General features: G+C 39.4%; 1 protein-coding gene across 13 annotated transcripts in view; it reads left to right on the top strand.

Annotated features, from left to right (window-relative positions):
• FHIT (fragile histidine triad diadenosine triphosphatase) overlaps positions 1-17535 on the top strand; it is a 1423954-nt gene that overhangs the window by 1236509 nt on the left and 169910 nt on the right. For 12 of the 13 annotated variants that reach the window (XM_045053133.1, XM_045053131.1, XM_045053132.1 and 9 more), the window contains one exon: positions 7755-7823. The exons of the other annotated variant lie outside the window; for it this stretch is intronic. In XM_045053133.1, the coding sequence (XP_044909068.1) occupies positions 7755-7823 (69 nt within the window). The remainder of the gene's footprint in view (positions 1-7754; positions 7824-17535) is intronic. 13 annotated transcript variants of the gene reach the window in all.

Here is a 17535-nt window from a genome sequence, read left to right as displayed (position 1 = left end):
CCACCCCCTCCTATTCAAGTAGCTTAACTATAGAATCTGGATAACAAAGAGGGGGACTAAATGCATCATCCATTATTCTGAGGCTGTTAGTTGAATGTTATGAATGAGGGACACCTGGTGTCTCTAGAAATGTTGGTTATGTCATCACTTTTTTGGAGAACCCCTTAAATTTAATCCACTTCTCTTCTATAAAGATAACACTGACACATCACTTAATTATTATTAGCTTTACTTAGACATCAATTGCACTATCACACCATTCATCTATCCATTTAAAAAAAATTAATGTTTATTTATTTTTGAGAGGCAGAGAGGGGGAGGGGTAGAGAGAGTCAGAGACATAGAATCCGAAGCAGGGTCTAGGCTCTGAGCTGTCAGCACAGAGCCTGACGTGGGACTCGAACTCACCAACCACAGGGTCATGACCTGAGCTGGAGTCATAAGCTTAACCAACTGAGCCACCCAGGTGCCCCTCATCCATCCATTTTTAAGTTATTATCAGTTATAACATGAGCTACCATTCCCATGAGAACAGTTGATGCTAATAATGGCACACAGAGCTGTAGATGTATTAGCACATCCAAAGTCCTAAGAAGTAGAAACTCCTACCATCTCTATTTTTCTACATGAGGAAAGTGGGGGGCTTTCTGAGGAACACATAAATGGTCCAGGGTCACCCAATTTATCATAGTGGCAGAGCTGAAATTATAAGGCAGGTTGAGGGGATGTCATATCCATCTAGCTACTCCATTGTCCTTCCCAACTGAACGACTAGTATTTGGGTGAATGTATGTCTGGGTTTATTTGGAACAGCTCAGAGTTAGGCCTATTGTCCTAAACAGGCCAGTGCAGTGTGAATAGTGCCTTCTTTCACTCTTAAAAGCCCCACTTTAGACAATAAATTATATGGCCCCCTAACTAGTAGCATGCTTCATGCTGGGGAATCTTACTTGTGCTGATTTGAAGTATTGTCATCTGCCTCTCCTGGGAAGACAGAGAAAGAGGCTGGCTCTCAGGAAAGTCCTTCTAACAGGGTGGCCTGCTGGCTCTGTTCAGGTGCTTGCTGCCATTTATGCATCTTCTTTGGAGAAATGTTCCTACTTTGCCTGTTTTTTAGTTAGAATTTTGTCTTTCATTAAGTTTTCATAGTTCTTTATGTGTCCTGGATATAGTGCCCAATCAGATATATGATCTACAAAAATTTTCTCCCATTCTCTGAGTTGACCTTTCAGTTTCTTGATGGTATTCTTTGGAGCACATTGTTTTAAATTTTGATGATGGTCACCCTCTTCCACTTTTAAGGTGACCCTTGTGGTCACCCTGAGCCCAGGTGGAAAATCCAAGATCACCCATACTTTTCCTATTTTAAGGGCAACTGGTTAGCAACCTTAATCTTTCTGTAGCCAATTTCACCTTTGCCATGTAACAACTTATGCACGAGTTCAGGGATTAGGATGTGGATTTACTAGAAGGGTAAAAGTATCTCTGCCCATTACCTGCAGTGGTTTTTTGTTATTCTTTAGAATCAGATTTGCATTCTAAGGTCACTCATTGATCTGAGGGAGGGGGTTCATGAGGGAGCAGCTGGTGGCGGCAGGACCCTAGTTATGGAGCAGGGTAGCTCTCTAGCCTTCACTGCCCTTTCTGCTTGCTTGTATCCCTTAAAACCAAACTGCACTATATTCTGACAAGGGCAAAAGACACCAGTATGATAACACCCACCATCCTCAGGTGAATATGAGGTAAAGTAGATGTGTTCAAAAGGATGGAAGGAGAAGTGCCTTAGTGCAAAAGAAGTAGGACTTATAAAAATGTTGTCAGGGTATTAAAACTCAGCTCCCACACTTGGAGAAAAAGCTAGAGATAACAGGGCTTTTAAAGCTAAAATGTGCTCAAATGTGTGAGCCAGGAAAGGGTGAATCTACTGCTTGGTACAAATTACTTAAATTTAATACATGAGTGGAAGAAAAGATTTGGCATTGAGCAACTTAGTTTATATTATATTAGGGATGGCTCCCAACTAGGAACGAGTAAGGTAAAAATGGAGCTCAGGAGATGACACTGTTTTAAGTGAATTAAAGTTTCTAGGGAAAGGCCACTTGTATTCTTTGATGCCCAAAGGACTTGCAGATGTGATCAAAGACATTACTGAGAAATCATGGAGCTTGAGAGCCATAGCAAAGGGTTGTCCTTATATCTGGTACGAATATTTGGTAGAAGCAGGGTGGTCTCCTAAGAGAAGGTGTCATGGCAGTCTTGGATTCAGATTTCAGCTCTTGGTCACTCTCTGCAGGAGCTTGGGCAAGTTGCTTAACCTCTTGGGGTCTATTTTGTCAACTGGAAATGATAAATGTATTTATTAATTACCTCTTGGGAGTATTTTTTATGTTTATTTATTTTTGAGAGAGAGAGAGAGAGAGAGAGAGAGAGAGAGAGAGAGAGAGAGAGAGAGAGCATGAGCAGGGGAGGGGCAGTGAGAGGGAGACACAGAATCTGAAGGAGACCACAGGCTCCAAGCTGTCAGCACAGAGCTCCTTGCAAGGCTCAATCCCACAAACTGTGAGGTCATGACCTGAGCTGAATTCAGACACTTAACCTAATGAGCCACCCAGGCGCCCCATCTCTTGGGAGTATTGTAAGACTTCCCTGAAAGGATATAAATCATCCCAGGGACTGGCATGTAGTGAGCTTTCAATAAATGCTAATGACAATTTCTACTACTAAAGATAATAATGATAATAATAATAATAATAATAATAATAATAATAATAATAATAATTGTAGAAATTAGTAGGCTTAGGAAACTTAAACCAGTATTTCCCAAAGAGTGATTTTCTTCCTCCTCTGCAGATACTGCTATTGATTTCTTTGCAAGACTCCTTTTCCTTGGAAAGTTTTCTGTGCTTATGTCTCTCCCTTTCTTCACCTTTCCCTCTCTCCTAAATCCACTTCAGTTTTGTTTTGTTTTTTTAAATAATAGCTTTGGGGCTCCTGAGTGGCTCAATAGGTTGAGTGTCCAACTCTTGATTTTGGCTCAGGTCATGATCTTGCATTTCATGGGTTTAGGCTCCACATCAGGCTCTGTGCTGACAGTGCAGACCCTGCTTCGGATTCTTTCTCTCCCTCTCTCTCTCTCCCCCTCTCCTGCTCATGTTCTCAAGAGAAGGAAGGAAGGAAGGAAGGAAGGAAGGAAGGAAGGAAGGAAGGAAGGAAGGAAGGAAGGAAGGAAGGAAAGAAAAAGAAAGAAAGAAAGAAAGATAATTAAATAATTAAATAAACTTAAAAAAATAACAGCTTTATTTATTGAGGTATAATCCACATACCATAAAAAGCACTCTTTTAAAGTGTACAGTTCCATGTTTTTTCTAGAATATTCACAAAGTTGTGCAACCATCATGACTATCTAATTCTGAAATATATTCATCTTCCCCAAAAGACACCTCATGCCCATTAGCACTTACTCCTTGTTTTTTTTTTTTTTTTTTTTCCTGGAAATTGCTAATTTACTTTCTATCCCAATAGATTTGCCTATTCTGGACATTTCATACATGGAATCAGACAATATCTGGCCTTTTATGTATGACTTCTCTCATGGACTGTAATTCATTTAGCATAATTCTTTGACTTAGCAGTTCTTCATTCCTTTTTATGGCTGAATCATGTTCTATTACCTGGCTATACCACATTTGTTCATGCATTCACTACTTGATGGGCATTTGGGTTGTTTCCCCTATTTGACTATTATGGTTAATACTTCTATAAATATTCATGTGCAAGTTTTTGTGTGTCCATATGTTTTCATATCTCTTGGGTATATACGTAGGAATGGAATTTTGGGTTCTATGAAAACCCTGTTTAACTTTTCGAGGAAGTGTGGAACTCTTTTTCCAAAGCAGTGATGCCATTTTATGTTCCCGCCAAAAGTGTATGAAGGTTTTAATTCTCTATATTCTTGCCAACAGTTGTTATTGTCTTGCTTTTTATTTTATTTTTTTAATTGCCATTCTGTTGAGTGTGAAGCAATATCTCAGTGTGGCTTTGCTTTCACTAATGACTAATGATGTTGAATATGTTTTTAGCTAAGTGTTTATTTCCTCAGTTTGCAGCACTGACACTGATGATTATACCCTCCTTCTTAAAATTCCTTCCTCCCTCAGTTCTAACATTTACCCTCTCCTGATTTGTCTCTTTCCTCAGTGTATCCTTAACTTTAGTCCATTTTCTTTTTTTCCCAAACTTCAAATTTTTAAGTGTCCCAATTCTGAATTTTAAGCTCTGCCCACTATATTTTTTCCATAACACTTATCTTCACCTGAAATTAAATTGTAGATTTATTTACTTGTTTATTGTCTGCATCACCCATTGGAATGTAGCTTCATGGGGGTGGGGACTTGTTAATTACTATATTCCTGGTTCCTAGAATGGCACCTGGTTATAAATATTTTTACATGAATATCTATTAGAAAATGTAAATAGATATTCTATAAATAAGGACCTGAGATCTCCATTATTAAATAAGTTTCTTGGTTGCGATTGAACATATTTAATCAAGTGTATATAATGTGGTTCTTCTCAGATACCTTAATATGCTAATAAGCATTGTGAAATTTTACTTGACCATGGTAACTCTTTTGGTGTAGACCAGGTTATGGATTTTCTGAAGTATTCTTCTAACTCAAGTAGCTAAACTGCTTGAAACTCTAGCAAAATTTAAACTCTAGTGAAAAATAAATCCTGGCACAACTTTGGAGTGCTTTATCAATTAGAAGTTTTTCTGGCACTTCAAGAAGTAAGTTGTGATCACCAAGGCTCAATATGAACTCACCAAGGACAGGTTATGTCAAAATATCCCGATGTGTCTGTGTTGTCCACAGGGTTTTGTTTGTTTTTTTATCAGAGTGCCATTCTACCAGAAGGCCATGGCAATGGCATTTCTTCACAACAGTGAGGTTTTGAGCTGGCTTTATCATGATTTCCCTCTTCTGAGGAGTTGAGTGGGTTGTCAGGATCTTGAGATCAGTCTGTCACTTAAGAATTTATGTCAAGATATCAGGCTGGGTAGAGTGAGGTCTGTGCCCTTGGGAAGAATCACCTACATAGTGAGCTGTTTGTTGTCATCAGTGTCACAGTACATTCCAAGTGGTTACCAATGATCAAGCATGGCATTTCCAGGACTGGGTGATAACAGAACTTATGGAGTAGCCCTGAACACTAAATCTAGGCAAGGAAGGTAAAGAAAAGCAGGTATGGATGGACCTGGACCCAGGAGGCTCCCCTAAAAGAATAAATTCATAGCCAGTCGTATTTCATTAGTGCATAACAACAGACATATCCCTAAGGATAAGGGATGACCAGAGCGCAGGAAGCCAGGGGAACATTTACTTATTGGTGTTCCATAATGCAATAGGGCAGACAAAGCAGTGAGTGACTGTGATGCCTCTGGTCACATTTGGCAGGAAAGAGGTCAGGAAACGGATGGACAGTCTAATCAAGTGCTTCTCAGACAGTGGCCCTGAACCAGCAACACCGGTATCACCTGTGAGTTTGTTAGAAATGCACATTTGGGGCCCTGGTGTCTCACCAGGCCCAGGTGCATGCTCAGATTTGAGCACCTGCAGTCAAAGCAAGAGAGACAAGCTCTAGCAGCAGACGAACTAGAACGATGCCCCATTCAAGGAGCTTCTTAAATATCTTCCTTGCTAGCATGGGATCTGGTCCCTGAATGTGATCTCTACTTGGTCTGAAGGTTAAAAACAATGATAATGAAAATACATAAAAAAATAAAAGTAGTACTGCTGTAGCGACATGTGTTGAGTACTAATTATGTCCTAAGCAGCATGCTGAGCACAGGCTTAGCTTTGATCCCTCTTAATAACTAAGTGAGGTAGAGACTGTTGCACTCTCTGCTGCAGCTGAGGACACGGAGATATAGGCCCTTTTGAGGCAGGGGCTGCAGCTAGTAAGTGGTGGGTCCAGGGTTTGCATTGGGTAGTTTGCACAACACTGGTCTGGTTATTATACATACAAGGTTGTGTAATACCTGGTTATTACACATACAAGGGAGATGTTGCGTGGGTGGTTGGATGGAGTGATGGATAGAAGAAATGAGGATAAGGGAGCAGGGAAGAAAGGAAGGAAGGAGAACAAGAAGAAAGAAAGGAAAGGGGAAAGAAAGAAAGGTGGAAAGGAGAGCTGCAGGTGTGGGAAGCAAGGTTTGAGTGAAGGCTCCTTCTAAGATGGGCTATTCCCTTACATTGTGGCACTTTTCTGGTCTCACTTTGAAGTCAGCCAGCCTGTGTCCTTCAGCACGCTTCAGCCTGGGCACATCCTCCTTTGTTTTCTCCTAACACTGTTTCATGGGTAGTCTGCAATTTATTTTTCCTTATTTGTTGATTCTTCTTGTCTCCCTATACTCACACAGTCTTTGTAACTTAAGTATACGCTCACCCCAGTTGCTGAGCAATCTGTGACTGCCTTCATTGTTGACTGGAGAATATTCTGGCAATAACATGTCCTTCTTTGGGGACGATGTGCTCTGGGGCTGACATGAAGCTTCTCTGTGTTCATTCACCTTGGACCACCTTTTTCCCTGCCTCTGCCTTAATAGCATATCATTTCCCCCTCCTTTTGCAGCAAAGCCACAGAGACACTTAATCTCCCATTCTCCAGAGGCCCTTTGGAAGCTCAGAGCCTGAACTCCATAATCAAGAAGGGGTGGGCGTGATCAGGGACAAAGTTTGATTCTTTGTCAGCTTCTCTGCATTTAGGCTTTTCATTTTCACGTTCCTCCGCACGGTTTGTAATAAACACAAGAACATAGCTCAAGGGCAGGAATGAGGTTTAACTTGAGCAGAGGTACAATAGAGGCTATTTGGAAAGTAAAACTTTCAAATGGCAGTTTAGCCTTGAAGAATATATTGAATTAGATATGCGGTGTGCCTTGATTCATGATCTCTGCATAATAGCATTGCTATGTATATTACCAGGGTGCTTTCATAGACTGGAGACACGGGCTGTTTAATAGATCAGCCTCACAGAATGAGCCAAAACACTCATGAAGAGCATGGGAGCAAGAGTCACAGGACCTGGATTCCTGCACTGACTCTGCCGCCTCCCATGGGGTCTTGACTTTCCTGGGAATAGCTTTCCTCATCTGCAAAGTGGGTGTCAGAGTAGAACTTGCCTCATGGGATTATTCAGAGCAGTAAAAGAGATAAACGCTAAGCACAGAGTGTTCTTACCATAGTAAGTAAAACTTTAATAAGTAAGGACTATTTATATTACTTTCATATGATTTTTATTTAGAAACCTTGATTCTAAAACATGGTGCACACTCTTTAATACCTTCATTTATTTGCTTTTTACTTAACACAATTCTTTCTTAGCCAATTCTTATTTCTTGTCACTTTCAGAGTAACTATGGTCACCTTTTAAACCATGCTGTCACTTGAAAGCCCTGGCTAAATACAACCAAGACTGACAACTATGAATAATTCCACATACCCCCTAAAACACTCTGGCATTTCACTCAAATTCTCATATATGCCGCCAAGTTGTTCTCTCTTGTTTTGTGCCTCTCTGTTCTCCACAGATTTCAGATACAGTTACTGAAGGTGAACATCATCTCCCTCTGAAAAATAATCCAGCAGGAACCAATGTTGAGTAATTGGGCGTCATAGGAGCATCACTGTCAAGTCTAGAAATATACGAGGAGATAATCACATTTCATTTTTTTTTCTCTTGAACGTTTTTAGCATGTTCACGTCCACGTTCTTCCAAGGAAGGCTGGAGACTTTCACAGGAATGACAGCGTCTATGATGAGGTGGGTCTGTTTTCTCTGATCTTACTATTTGATCACAGAGGCTGTCAGTATGATGAAATCAAGCTGATGAACCAGGTGTCACCCTGGATATATGGTCTTAAGTGGGATTCCACCCCATATGACTTGGGAAGTGGCAGTAGAAGCCAAGGAACCAGGAATGACCATTATGGGAATCAAAGACAAATGAAACATAGTGATTTTCCTTTTCAAAGTAAATGTGGCAGAAACCAAGTGTCTTTGTGATTTCTGCCCTATCATTTACGAGGACACTAAATATTGCCTGGAAATATGGCCCAGAGTCTCCATTGGAGAAAATCGGTAGTGCTGCCAACCAATGGAAATCAAGCTGATTCATATATTATTTTTTTTAGTCAAATACTATTTAATTTAGAGATGCTTTGGAACTCAGCTTGTCTCTCCTAACATTTATCCAAAGCAAAACTTTGAATTATTGTTACCCGAAACCAGCTGGTTTGAATGAGTGCTGCCCATGTATCATAAACATTTTAGCAGTTAATTGACTTCTGGAAATTTCCATTCAGACACAGAAATGTGAAACCTCTACAAAGACGAAGTAGCAAGGTGATCTGGTCCTAGGACCTCATGTACCTGAGAAATTTCAGGGGTCTGTCTCACTCTGTGGGGTACGTCGCCTATAAGGGTTATTCTGATATAAAATATTGGAAGATAATTTCAGTTTAACTACCTGTTGTAGCCAGTGATGGGCAAGTATTTTCCCCAAATGATCATGTGGCAGTGGTGCCCTAAGATGCTTGGTTGGAAAGGGTTTTGATGCTTTTCTGGATGAAACAAAGACAAATGTTGTGATTGGTTAACAATGTCGACCACAGATGTCAAAGAAGAAAGAGGTGCCATTTTTGTCACCTATTTGACACTCCTGTTCTAAACCATGGAGAGCAATGTTTAAAATACATTTTTAAAACTTTGGTTGTTCATCATGTGGCTCTATCCCTATGTTTATCCCCACCTGGTTTTATATTTTTAGGGTTTTATTTTTTTGTATTTATGTGTCATTTAAAAAAATTATAGTATTTCTTGGCAATAACTGGTATTAAAGTGGCTACCCAGACCCTGACAATAAAGACTGAGGGGCCATCAGTTAATAATGAGACTTACAATTAATTTTTCTGGGGTCTATTAGATTCTTTGTGGTGACTGATGATCATGCTTTTGGGATGTCCCTCACTATACTGTGCTTCCTGTTTTTTCCAAGAGCTGCAGGAGGAATGTGCAGGGTGGAAATGCTCTAGTGACTCGTCCCTAAGTACTGGTTTTTGGACCAGTTGCTGCAAATCTCATTTCTCCAGAGATACCATCCCTAGAGAGTCTGACCCAGTAGATTGCAGAGGCATACTGAAATCAGAAGTTATGAGAGCATAAGAAAGTGCCCAGGAGATTCTGATGCATGGCCAGGTTTGGGAATAGTCTCTCTCCCAAATTTGTGCTTTCTCAAAGTTATATCCTATAATATTGTAATTTGAACTCATTTTCGTTAGATGTGGAATGTGACTTGGAGTTAGTAAGGGCTTAGTTTGCATTGGAAGAAAATCAGAATTATGGAGTAATTATAAAGAGATGCCTTTTAAAAAAATATGAGTACTGATCATATTAGCATAAACTAAGGTTAATAAAATGTTGCCAAGTACAGGCTATTTTAATGAATAAATTAGCACATGATTTATATACAAGTGAATACTGCTAAAGTGTTATTAAAAGTGCTTGAAAACACTGTTTTCTTGGGCTGAACTGTCACCTTGAAATCTTATTTATATTCTGAATGCATTCATGACAGGAGCTATGGGGCTACATTTCAGCCCAGTTCGAGGCACGATGTCCAACACTGAGGTTGGTGTGTGGCCTTTCTCTCCTTCCTTACTCTTTTGCCCTTGTGGGCCTGCTCTCACAGCATCTCTAGCCCCAGAGATGAGGCAGCACATATTCCTGCCTCCTACCTATTTGGAGAAGCATCTCAAGAGAAGGAATTACTGTAAGAGTTCTCTTCTTTTCTTTTTTTCAATTAACCAGTAAGTCGCATGCAGTATAGACAATACCCACTAAGGGAGATGGTGGCATGAAATTATGAAGAGATTGAACTTCGGGCATCAGAAGAGTGAGGTTTAAACCCAAGTGCCACCTGCTAATTTTGTGACCTGGGACAAGTCACTCAAGCTCTGTTTTTAGTTCTCTTATCTTTAAAATGGAGCTAATCCCTTCAAAAGACTATTATATGAAATATATGACACACTGTACTTGAAGAGCTTATTGCAGGAATTGGTACATACTAGGCATCTATTAATAGGTAGGTGTTTCTCTTCTTATGATCATTACTTTTGTTTTTAAAAACTTAGCATTTCGTGGGTAAATGAAGAGCTTGGATTCGAAGTCAGGTCATTGGATGTTTCCATTCAACACTCTTTTCAAGGGTCAGATTTCCAATTTTCTCTCTACCTTTAACTGCTTTTTCTCAGATTCATCTTCCTTTTTATACAAAAATATGGTTTGAGTACATAATAAGATAATGTCTTGAAAGTGGCACAGGCAGCATGAAGCATTGCACAAGCATTATTGGTACAAGAGATAATGTACATTAGACTGAATGATCTTAATCAGGAATGATAGAGTGATGAAGTACAGCATTCTTTATGCTGATGGGGGCACTCACTCTAGATTATGCATTTGTCATGGAACTACAACAAACAAACTGCCATGAAGGGTAGGGAGTAGGGAACAGGGACAGCAGAAGACTGAGCTTGATAAAATGTAATTGTGTTCCTACTGCTGTGGAAATAGAAAATGATACCTAAAGAAACCTTAGGTTGTAAATTGGCTAAGAATATGGTGTTCTCCCTGGGCGCTGTTTTAGGAGAGATGGTGACAAGCTGGAGAGGGTTCACAGCAAGGTGATTGGGATAGCAGAGTCTGGACACAGTGATCTGGGGAGTAGTTGAAGGTGGGGATATTTTGTTTAGAAAAAGGAAAACTTGCAGAGGGAAGACAGTGACAGAGTCCCTGTTTGTAAATATATGAAGGGCTGGTACGTGGGAAAAGTATTAAATGCTCTGTGTGACTCTGGGAGTTGGGGGAGGGGAGATTTGGGACTTTTAGGCTAAAAGGAGCCAGATATCAGCGCCACATAACAACAGATCAAATTGAAAGAAAGTGATAAACATTTTTAGTACCGTGTGTGTGTGTGTGTGTGTGTGTGTGTGTGTGAAGGGGGGGGGGGGTGGAGCTTCCCTTTCCTGGATCTATGAAAGCACAGATGGCCATGATTCTTCAGGTGAACATCTACATCCAGTCCTTGGAGGGACCACTTAGTTCTATGATTCCTATCTTTACAAATCTGACCCATTGGATGATTACCTTTATTTTTAGGTTAGGCAAGTTCTGTAACAAATAGTGTGAGGTATTCTTGTTGTTGTTAATATTACAGCATTTGGGTCACTGACTAATAAAACAAACTTTTTGTGTTGTTCATAGAAATACATGTATAGCTCACCTCTGACTTGTGTGAGACCATACTCTATTGATTTTTCTCTTTCTCAGCCTGCTTCCTACTTTTTCCTCCAGTCCATTGTTGCATATTGATGGTCCATGGGCTCTGCTCACCTCCTGATATGTATTTTATTTTGCGTGCCAAGTATTTCTTAATGAGTCTGAATGCTTTTAGGTATGTCACACATTCTTCAGGTCCCTACATTTCCCACAAATCCCTGTCTCTTACCAAGCCTTGCTTCACATGTTTATGATACGTGTCTGGCCACTGAAGGCATTGGATTTTGAGAGATGCCCATTTCTTGGCCTACTCCTCTTCTTTCTACCACTCAAATGTTACTATTCTACAGGATTGTCTGTCTAGTCCACTATGCTTGTCACTTCTCTACAACCTCTGTTTTACCTCCTTGGTTACTCATGTAGTGCTATGGCCCTGGGAGTTTGTCATCTTCAGTGCATCCTGAAATCTCATTCTCTCTCCCCGCTTGCTTTTGTCAAACAGATTATTCTTGTTCCTACCTCAGGGCCTTGGCACATGTTGTTTTCTTTGCCTCTCGCCTCAAGTGACTTCATGTCTTCATCCAAATCTCAGCTCAAATGTCATCTCTTTGAAGAGTTCTTTTCATCGATCACCCCAACCCATCTAAGATAGATAATCTCTTATCCTCTCTGCAGAAATTCTATTATTATGTTTATTTTCTTCTTAATAGTTACCACATTTGAAATAATTTATTAGTTTAGTATTCAGTGCCTGTGTTCCCAGCTGCACTGTAAAGACTTGGGAACAGGGACCTAATCTGGCATAGAGGAGGTCTTCAAGAAATATTTGTTCAATGAATGAGTATATGAGGGAATGAGGTGTTGAACTAGAAGAATTTGACATTCCCTACTAGTCCTAAGGTAATTTAAAAGGAGAGCACATCTTGATTTTCAGGGGATCAACTTATTAACTCGTAGCTACATTGGGTAAGATTCTGACATGGTGATGTCAGCCATTTGAGGTTAATCTAATGGAAGACTTATGGAACAGGATCTATTGGTCAGAAATCAATGTGCACACAGCTTCATGTTGTTGCACATCAGAAAGATGGTGAGTAATTATAAACCTCGTATGATTGCTAAGCAAGTCTGGTGGATCAAAACAAGTCATGTGTCAAAGTTAACTTGTCTCACCCAAAAAGCTAGACTTGCGTGTCTGTAACAAATACAGATGTGAGATTTGCCAAAAGCAGCCTTGAGAGTTCTCTTGCTTTCATTTTGACCTCGACTATCATCTCTTGAGATTATCATTATCTGTTCTTCCTCCAGCTTTCTGTCCTGGATTTGTCTTTGTGCATTTTGTTCACTAATGTATCTTCCCAGTTTCAGAGAATGAGTCTCCTTCCACTCCCTCAAAACTGAGTTCATATTGCACCCATTCCAAGACAAAATTTTTATTATAAAGCCCTTTCTGTGTTGTTTTCCATGCAGATCTTATTTGTCCGTTGCTCCCAAACCCTTTCTATATCTATGTTCTTGAAATTTTCATGAATTATATGAGGCCTTCTCTGAACTCAGTGGGCCCTCCATTATCTTGACAAGTTGATGAAGATTATGATAATGACATAAATGGGTCCTTGGTTAAAAGAGAACATACAGCTAATGTGGGGGAGGGAAATGTCCATTGCCTAATGCCATGGTACATCATCTCATTAACTCTGTAAGGCTTACCCTAGCTGCGTCCCAAATAAGCAACTCTCATAACTGTATTAGACAATTCATCAAATGTTTATGGGTGACATTGAATGGTTGTGATTGTGCACTGTATATAAAACCCATTACTGATGAAGGAAGTGACTATTATTAAAGCAAATGGGAATAGCAATCAGCAATTGGACAATTCAACCATGAATTTCATAGACAGAGCAACTGTAGGTTCAAGCATGCCACAGGAAACAATTGCTTGGCTTAACACAATGCATGAGCAAAATCAATTTGCTAAAATGCAGGTCATTTGGCCCTGAGGGCTGGAGAAAACTATTATATTGCTGATAATATTTATTGTTGAACTTGGATCTCTTTCACACACCATTTGACAATGGGCTCAAAGTCCATGGGTCCCCAGTTGACTCCAAAAAGGAAGGAATGTTTCAATGAGACAGTTAATTAGCTTTTTTTCTTCTGGGTTCAATGATGTCTTCATACTGAGGAATGCTTTTTTGACTGAGAATTTTGGAATGAAAATTTGGTTACCTCTTGCAAAGAATAAAACAAGAACTCCATGGGTTCTAAATTCATGAAAACCTAAAACAATCTTAAATGCTTAATTGAAGCATAGTAAACATATAGTATATTAGTTTCAGGTATATGACAGAGTGATTTGAGAATTATATACATTATGAAAGGCTCACCATAAGAAATGTGATTATCATCTGTCACCATAGAAAGGTATTATAATATGAGAACTTCTAGCTCGAAGAATCTTTATGTGATATAACCAACAAATAAATATATAATTTAATTATCTTTGACATCAAATTCTCCCTGGTTGGATCTCCAAATTCTCTTTGGCTACCTATTTTATTGATAAGAAAATTTAGTAGACATCTGGTTTACCCTTTCCTATGTCAGATTATTACTCATTTAAATCTTCCTGTCCCTTGGAAGAGAGGAATGTCAGACTAGGAGAGAAGTATTCATCTGGTTACAAATTATTTCTTCCCATTTTTCCTAGTAGAGATAATAATTTGGGGAGTATACAGTTCAGATTAATTACCACATATGAAATGTTGAGAAGAATGCAGGATTATAATGGTGGTGATGGCGGGGTGGGGCCTCCAGAGAGAATCACAAAGTCATTGGATACAAGACTGTGCTGACAGCTCAGAGCCTGGAACCTGCTTCAGATTCTGTGTCTCTGTCTCTCTCTCTGCCTCTCCCCTAGTTGTGCTCGCTCTCTCTCTCTCAAAAATAAACATTAAAAAAAATTTTTTTTAAAAAGAGAGGACAGGTATCTACAGGATGTACCTCAAGGCAAAGGATGCCACCTCTATGGTTTTTCCTGGCGTTGGCTTTGAGGACTGCCACCCTGTGTCAGTTTTCTCAGCATTACTCTCCTCTCCATTTAAATATGTTCAATTGCATATTCATGAGAAATAAGCAGCAAAAAGGTAACCACATGCCATTCTATCCATCATATCAAAGTAAGACCACTCCATGTTTTCTCAATAAGGCTTTGTTGTGCAGGGTCTGTTCTGCCTTCCACAGTGAATCTTCTCTCCAAACATATATATCCTAGCAGAAATCTGTAAAATTATGCAGCAGGCAAGTGCCTGCTCTATGAAGTCCTTCTCGCTGAGATACCTCCGTCACACTTGTGCTTTCAGTCACTCAATGCTGCAGTCAGACCTCCACTAGCATCAGTAATTGAAGATTGGATCATTTATATAATTTTTATTTTTTTAAAAAAATTAAGGTTTATTTATTTTCAGAGACAGAGAGAGACAGAGCGTGGGGAGAGAAGGGGCAGAGAGAGAGGGGGACACAGAATCTGAAGCATGCTCCAGGCTCTGAACTGTCAACATAGAGCCTGATGCAGGGCTTGATCTCATAGACTGAGATCATGACCTGAGCCAAAGTTGGACTCTTAACCGAATGAGACACCCAGGTGCCCCAATTTTTTAATTTTTAAATTAGGTTTATATTCAAGGTTCTTGACTTAACTATAAACAGTCGCTTACTAAGAGTGTCCAAAAAATTTTAGTAACCTTGGAGACTATGGTCCACTAAAGAAAACTATCTCACATAAGAAATTTTTCCATATCTATTTTTTTTGAGGGTTGAAAGTATAGGGGAAAAGGATAGGAAAAATTATTGGAGGAATAAATTATGTACAGAAATGGACAAGTATAGCAAGAGGAAAAGAGATATGAATTGGGCATTGACGCTTTTGTACCAGTAAAAATTATAATGGCCTCAAAGAAAAAAAGTCCCCAAACATTTCACTTGATGTCTCTTTTGTTATTATTATTTTTTAACATTTATTTTTGAGAGAGAGTAAGTGGAGGAGGAGCAGAGAGAGAGGAACAGAGGATCCAATGTAGGCTCTGTGCTGACAGCAGCAAGCCCGATGTGGGGGCTCAAACTCACAAACTGCTCACAAACTGCAGGATCATGATCTGAGCCAAAGTCGAATGCTCAACCATTTGAGTTGTGCAGGTGCCCCTGACTTGATCTCGCTGTTAAAGATGAAAAGCAAAATAAGCAAGAATTAAGGATGAAAGAAAGGTAAAAACTAATATAATTTTAAAGCCCCAAAGCATTGGATTTTTTTTTTTTGCTTTCAGTTATCAACTGTCATTTTTTAGACAAAAGAATGATATACTTAATTATAATAATCTTTATGAATAAGTCTTATTACCCCTTAGCTTGCAGCAGGACCTATTCTTTGAATCTATCACGTGTCACATTCCAGCAGAGAAGAATACTAGGCCTCCAAGTTACCTGCTTCAGAAAAAGCACACGGGGCCCTGGAAACATAGCCTGGCTTTTGGAATCCCAGCCTGTGGGCCCAAAATGTAGCCTTACCTGTGTCATCATCAGATCATATCTATTACAACATTCCCAGTCTGTACTTTGCACATTGTGTATTAGAGAAGCACCGCCCAACAGAAATATAATATGAGTTAATATGTAGTTACAAATGTTTCAGTAGTCACATTAAAACTAGTGAAATGAAATTGGTGAAATTAATTTAATGATACAATTTTTAACCCACTGTAACCAAAGGTTATCATTTCATCATGTAACTAATGAAAAACCTTATTAATGAGATATTTACATCCTCTTTTTGTATGAGTCCTTGAGATCCAATATGTGTTTTATATTTCCAGCACATCTCATTGAGACTAGTTCCACGTGGCTACTCTAGTGGCTACCAAATTGGACAGTGCAATTTCAGAGCTTTTTAAATTTTAACAACTTCATTTGTTTTCATAAAGTGCAACTTAATGCAAAACCTCTTAATTTTTTCACCCTGGCCCTCCATATCCAGAGGATAATAATTTATTTTTCCTGCTCCTTAAAATCAGAAGGTAACACAAGAAATATGGCATCAAACGGTTGACTTAGGTCCTGTCATCCCTAATCAAATGTTTTGTGGAAGTTTTAACAGTGAAATGATCTGAAAGATGACCAGGTGGTTTCTTCTATACAGATTCTACATTCTTTTATTTTTTTTTAATGTTTATTTATTTTTGACAGAGAGAGGGAGAGATAGAGAGACAGAGCATGAGTGGGGGGTGGGCAGAGAGAGAGAGAGAAAGAGAATCTGAAGCAGGCTCCAGGCTCTGAGCTGTTAGCACAGAGCCTGACACAAGGCTCCAGCTCACGGTCCGCAAGATCATGGCCTGAGCCGAAATCAGATGCTCAACCGACTGAGCCACCCAGGAGCCCCAACATTCTTTTTAAATTTTTTTTAATTATCTTTTTGCTAATTTCACCAGGGATGTTCACAAAATAATCCATGAATTTTGGAGGACAGGGGAACCACTGTTTTGATTATTGTTTCTTCAGGCCATTAATCCTTTATGGGTGGTCCAAACACCAATTAGTCATGTGGTCATACTTTTTTCCAATTTTGAAAATAAACCCATTAACTGTATTTTTGAGGCACTGTCAGGCTTAAAGCTGGGGACTCCAGATCCAGATTGGTTGTTTCTCACCTCAATTTCCTCATCTGTAAAGTGGGGATTGTGATGGGACTGCTGGAAGAATAAAATAATTTATTACATATAAAGCCCTAGAATAATGCCTGATGCAGTGTTAATGCTTAATACATGTTGGCTATTATTTATGTAATTATTAGCAGTATTATTACTGTTCTGGTATTATCAGAGAAACTTCTAAAGAGTTGATAGGAATGAGTGAGTGAGAAGTTGGAAGCTGAAGTAGGTGACTGTCCAGAAGCTACATTCTCTGGAGACCCAGGAGGTTTTCCAAATGCAAGGGACCCATCAAGGGGAGGTCATGCAGGTTTAGTGACATTACCTGTGACTGTCATTATGCCTGCCTGTGGGCCAACAGCCTTCAGAGACATAGCAGTTCAATAATTTGTGACCACATTAAACTTTTAAGCTGCCACAAGCATACAACCCACACTGTCCAGACCTGCAAACATTTCCAATGACAGAATCCCTTCTGGAAAAAAGAAATTCTG

This window comes from Felis catus, chromosome A2, assembly GCF_018350175.1.
Source record: "Felis catus isolate Fca126 chromosome A2, F.catus_Fca126_mat1.0, whole genome shotgun sequence".
NCBI classification, from domain to species: domain Eukaryota; kingdom Metazoa; phylum Chordata; class Mammalia; order Carnivora; family Felidae; genus Felis; species Felis catus.
The sequence above is the reverse complement of the archived record's forward strand: the minus strand, read 5'-3'. Positions and strand labels throughout refer to the sequence as shown.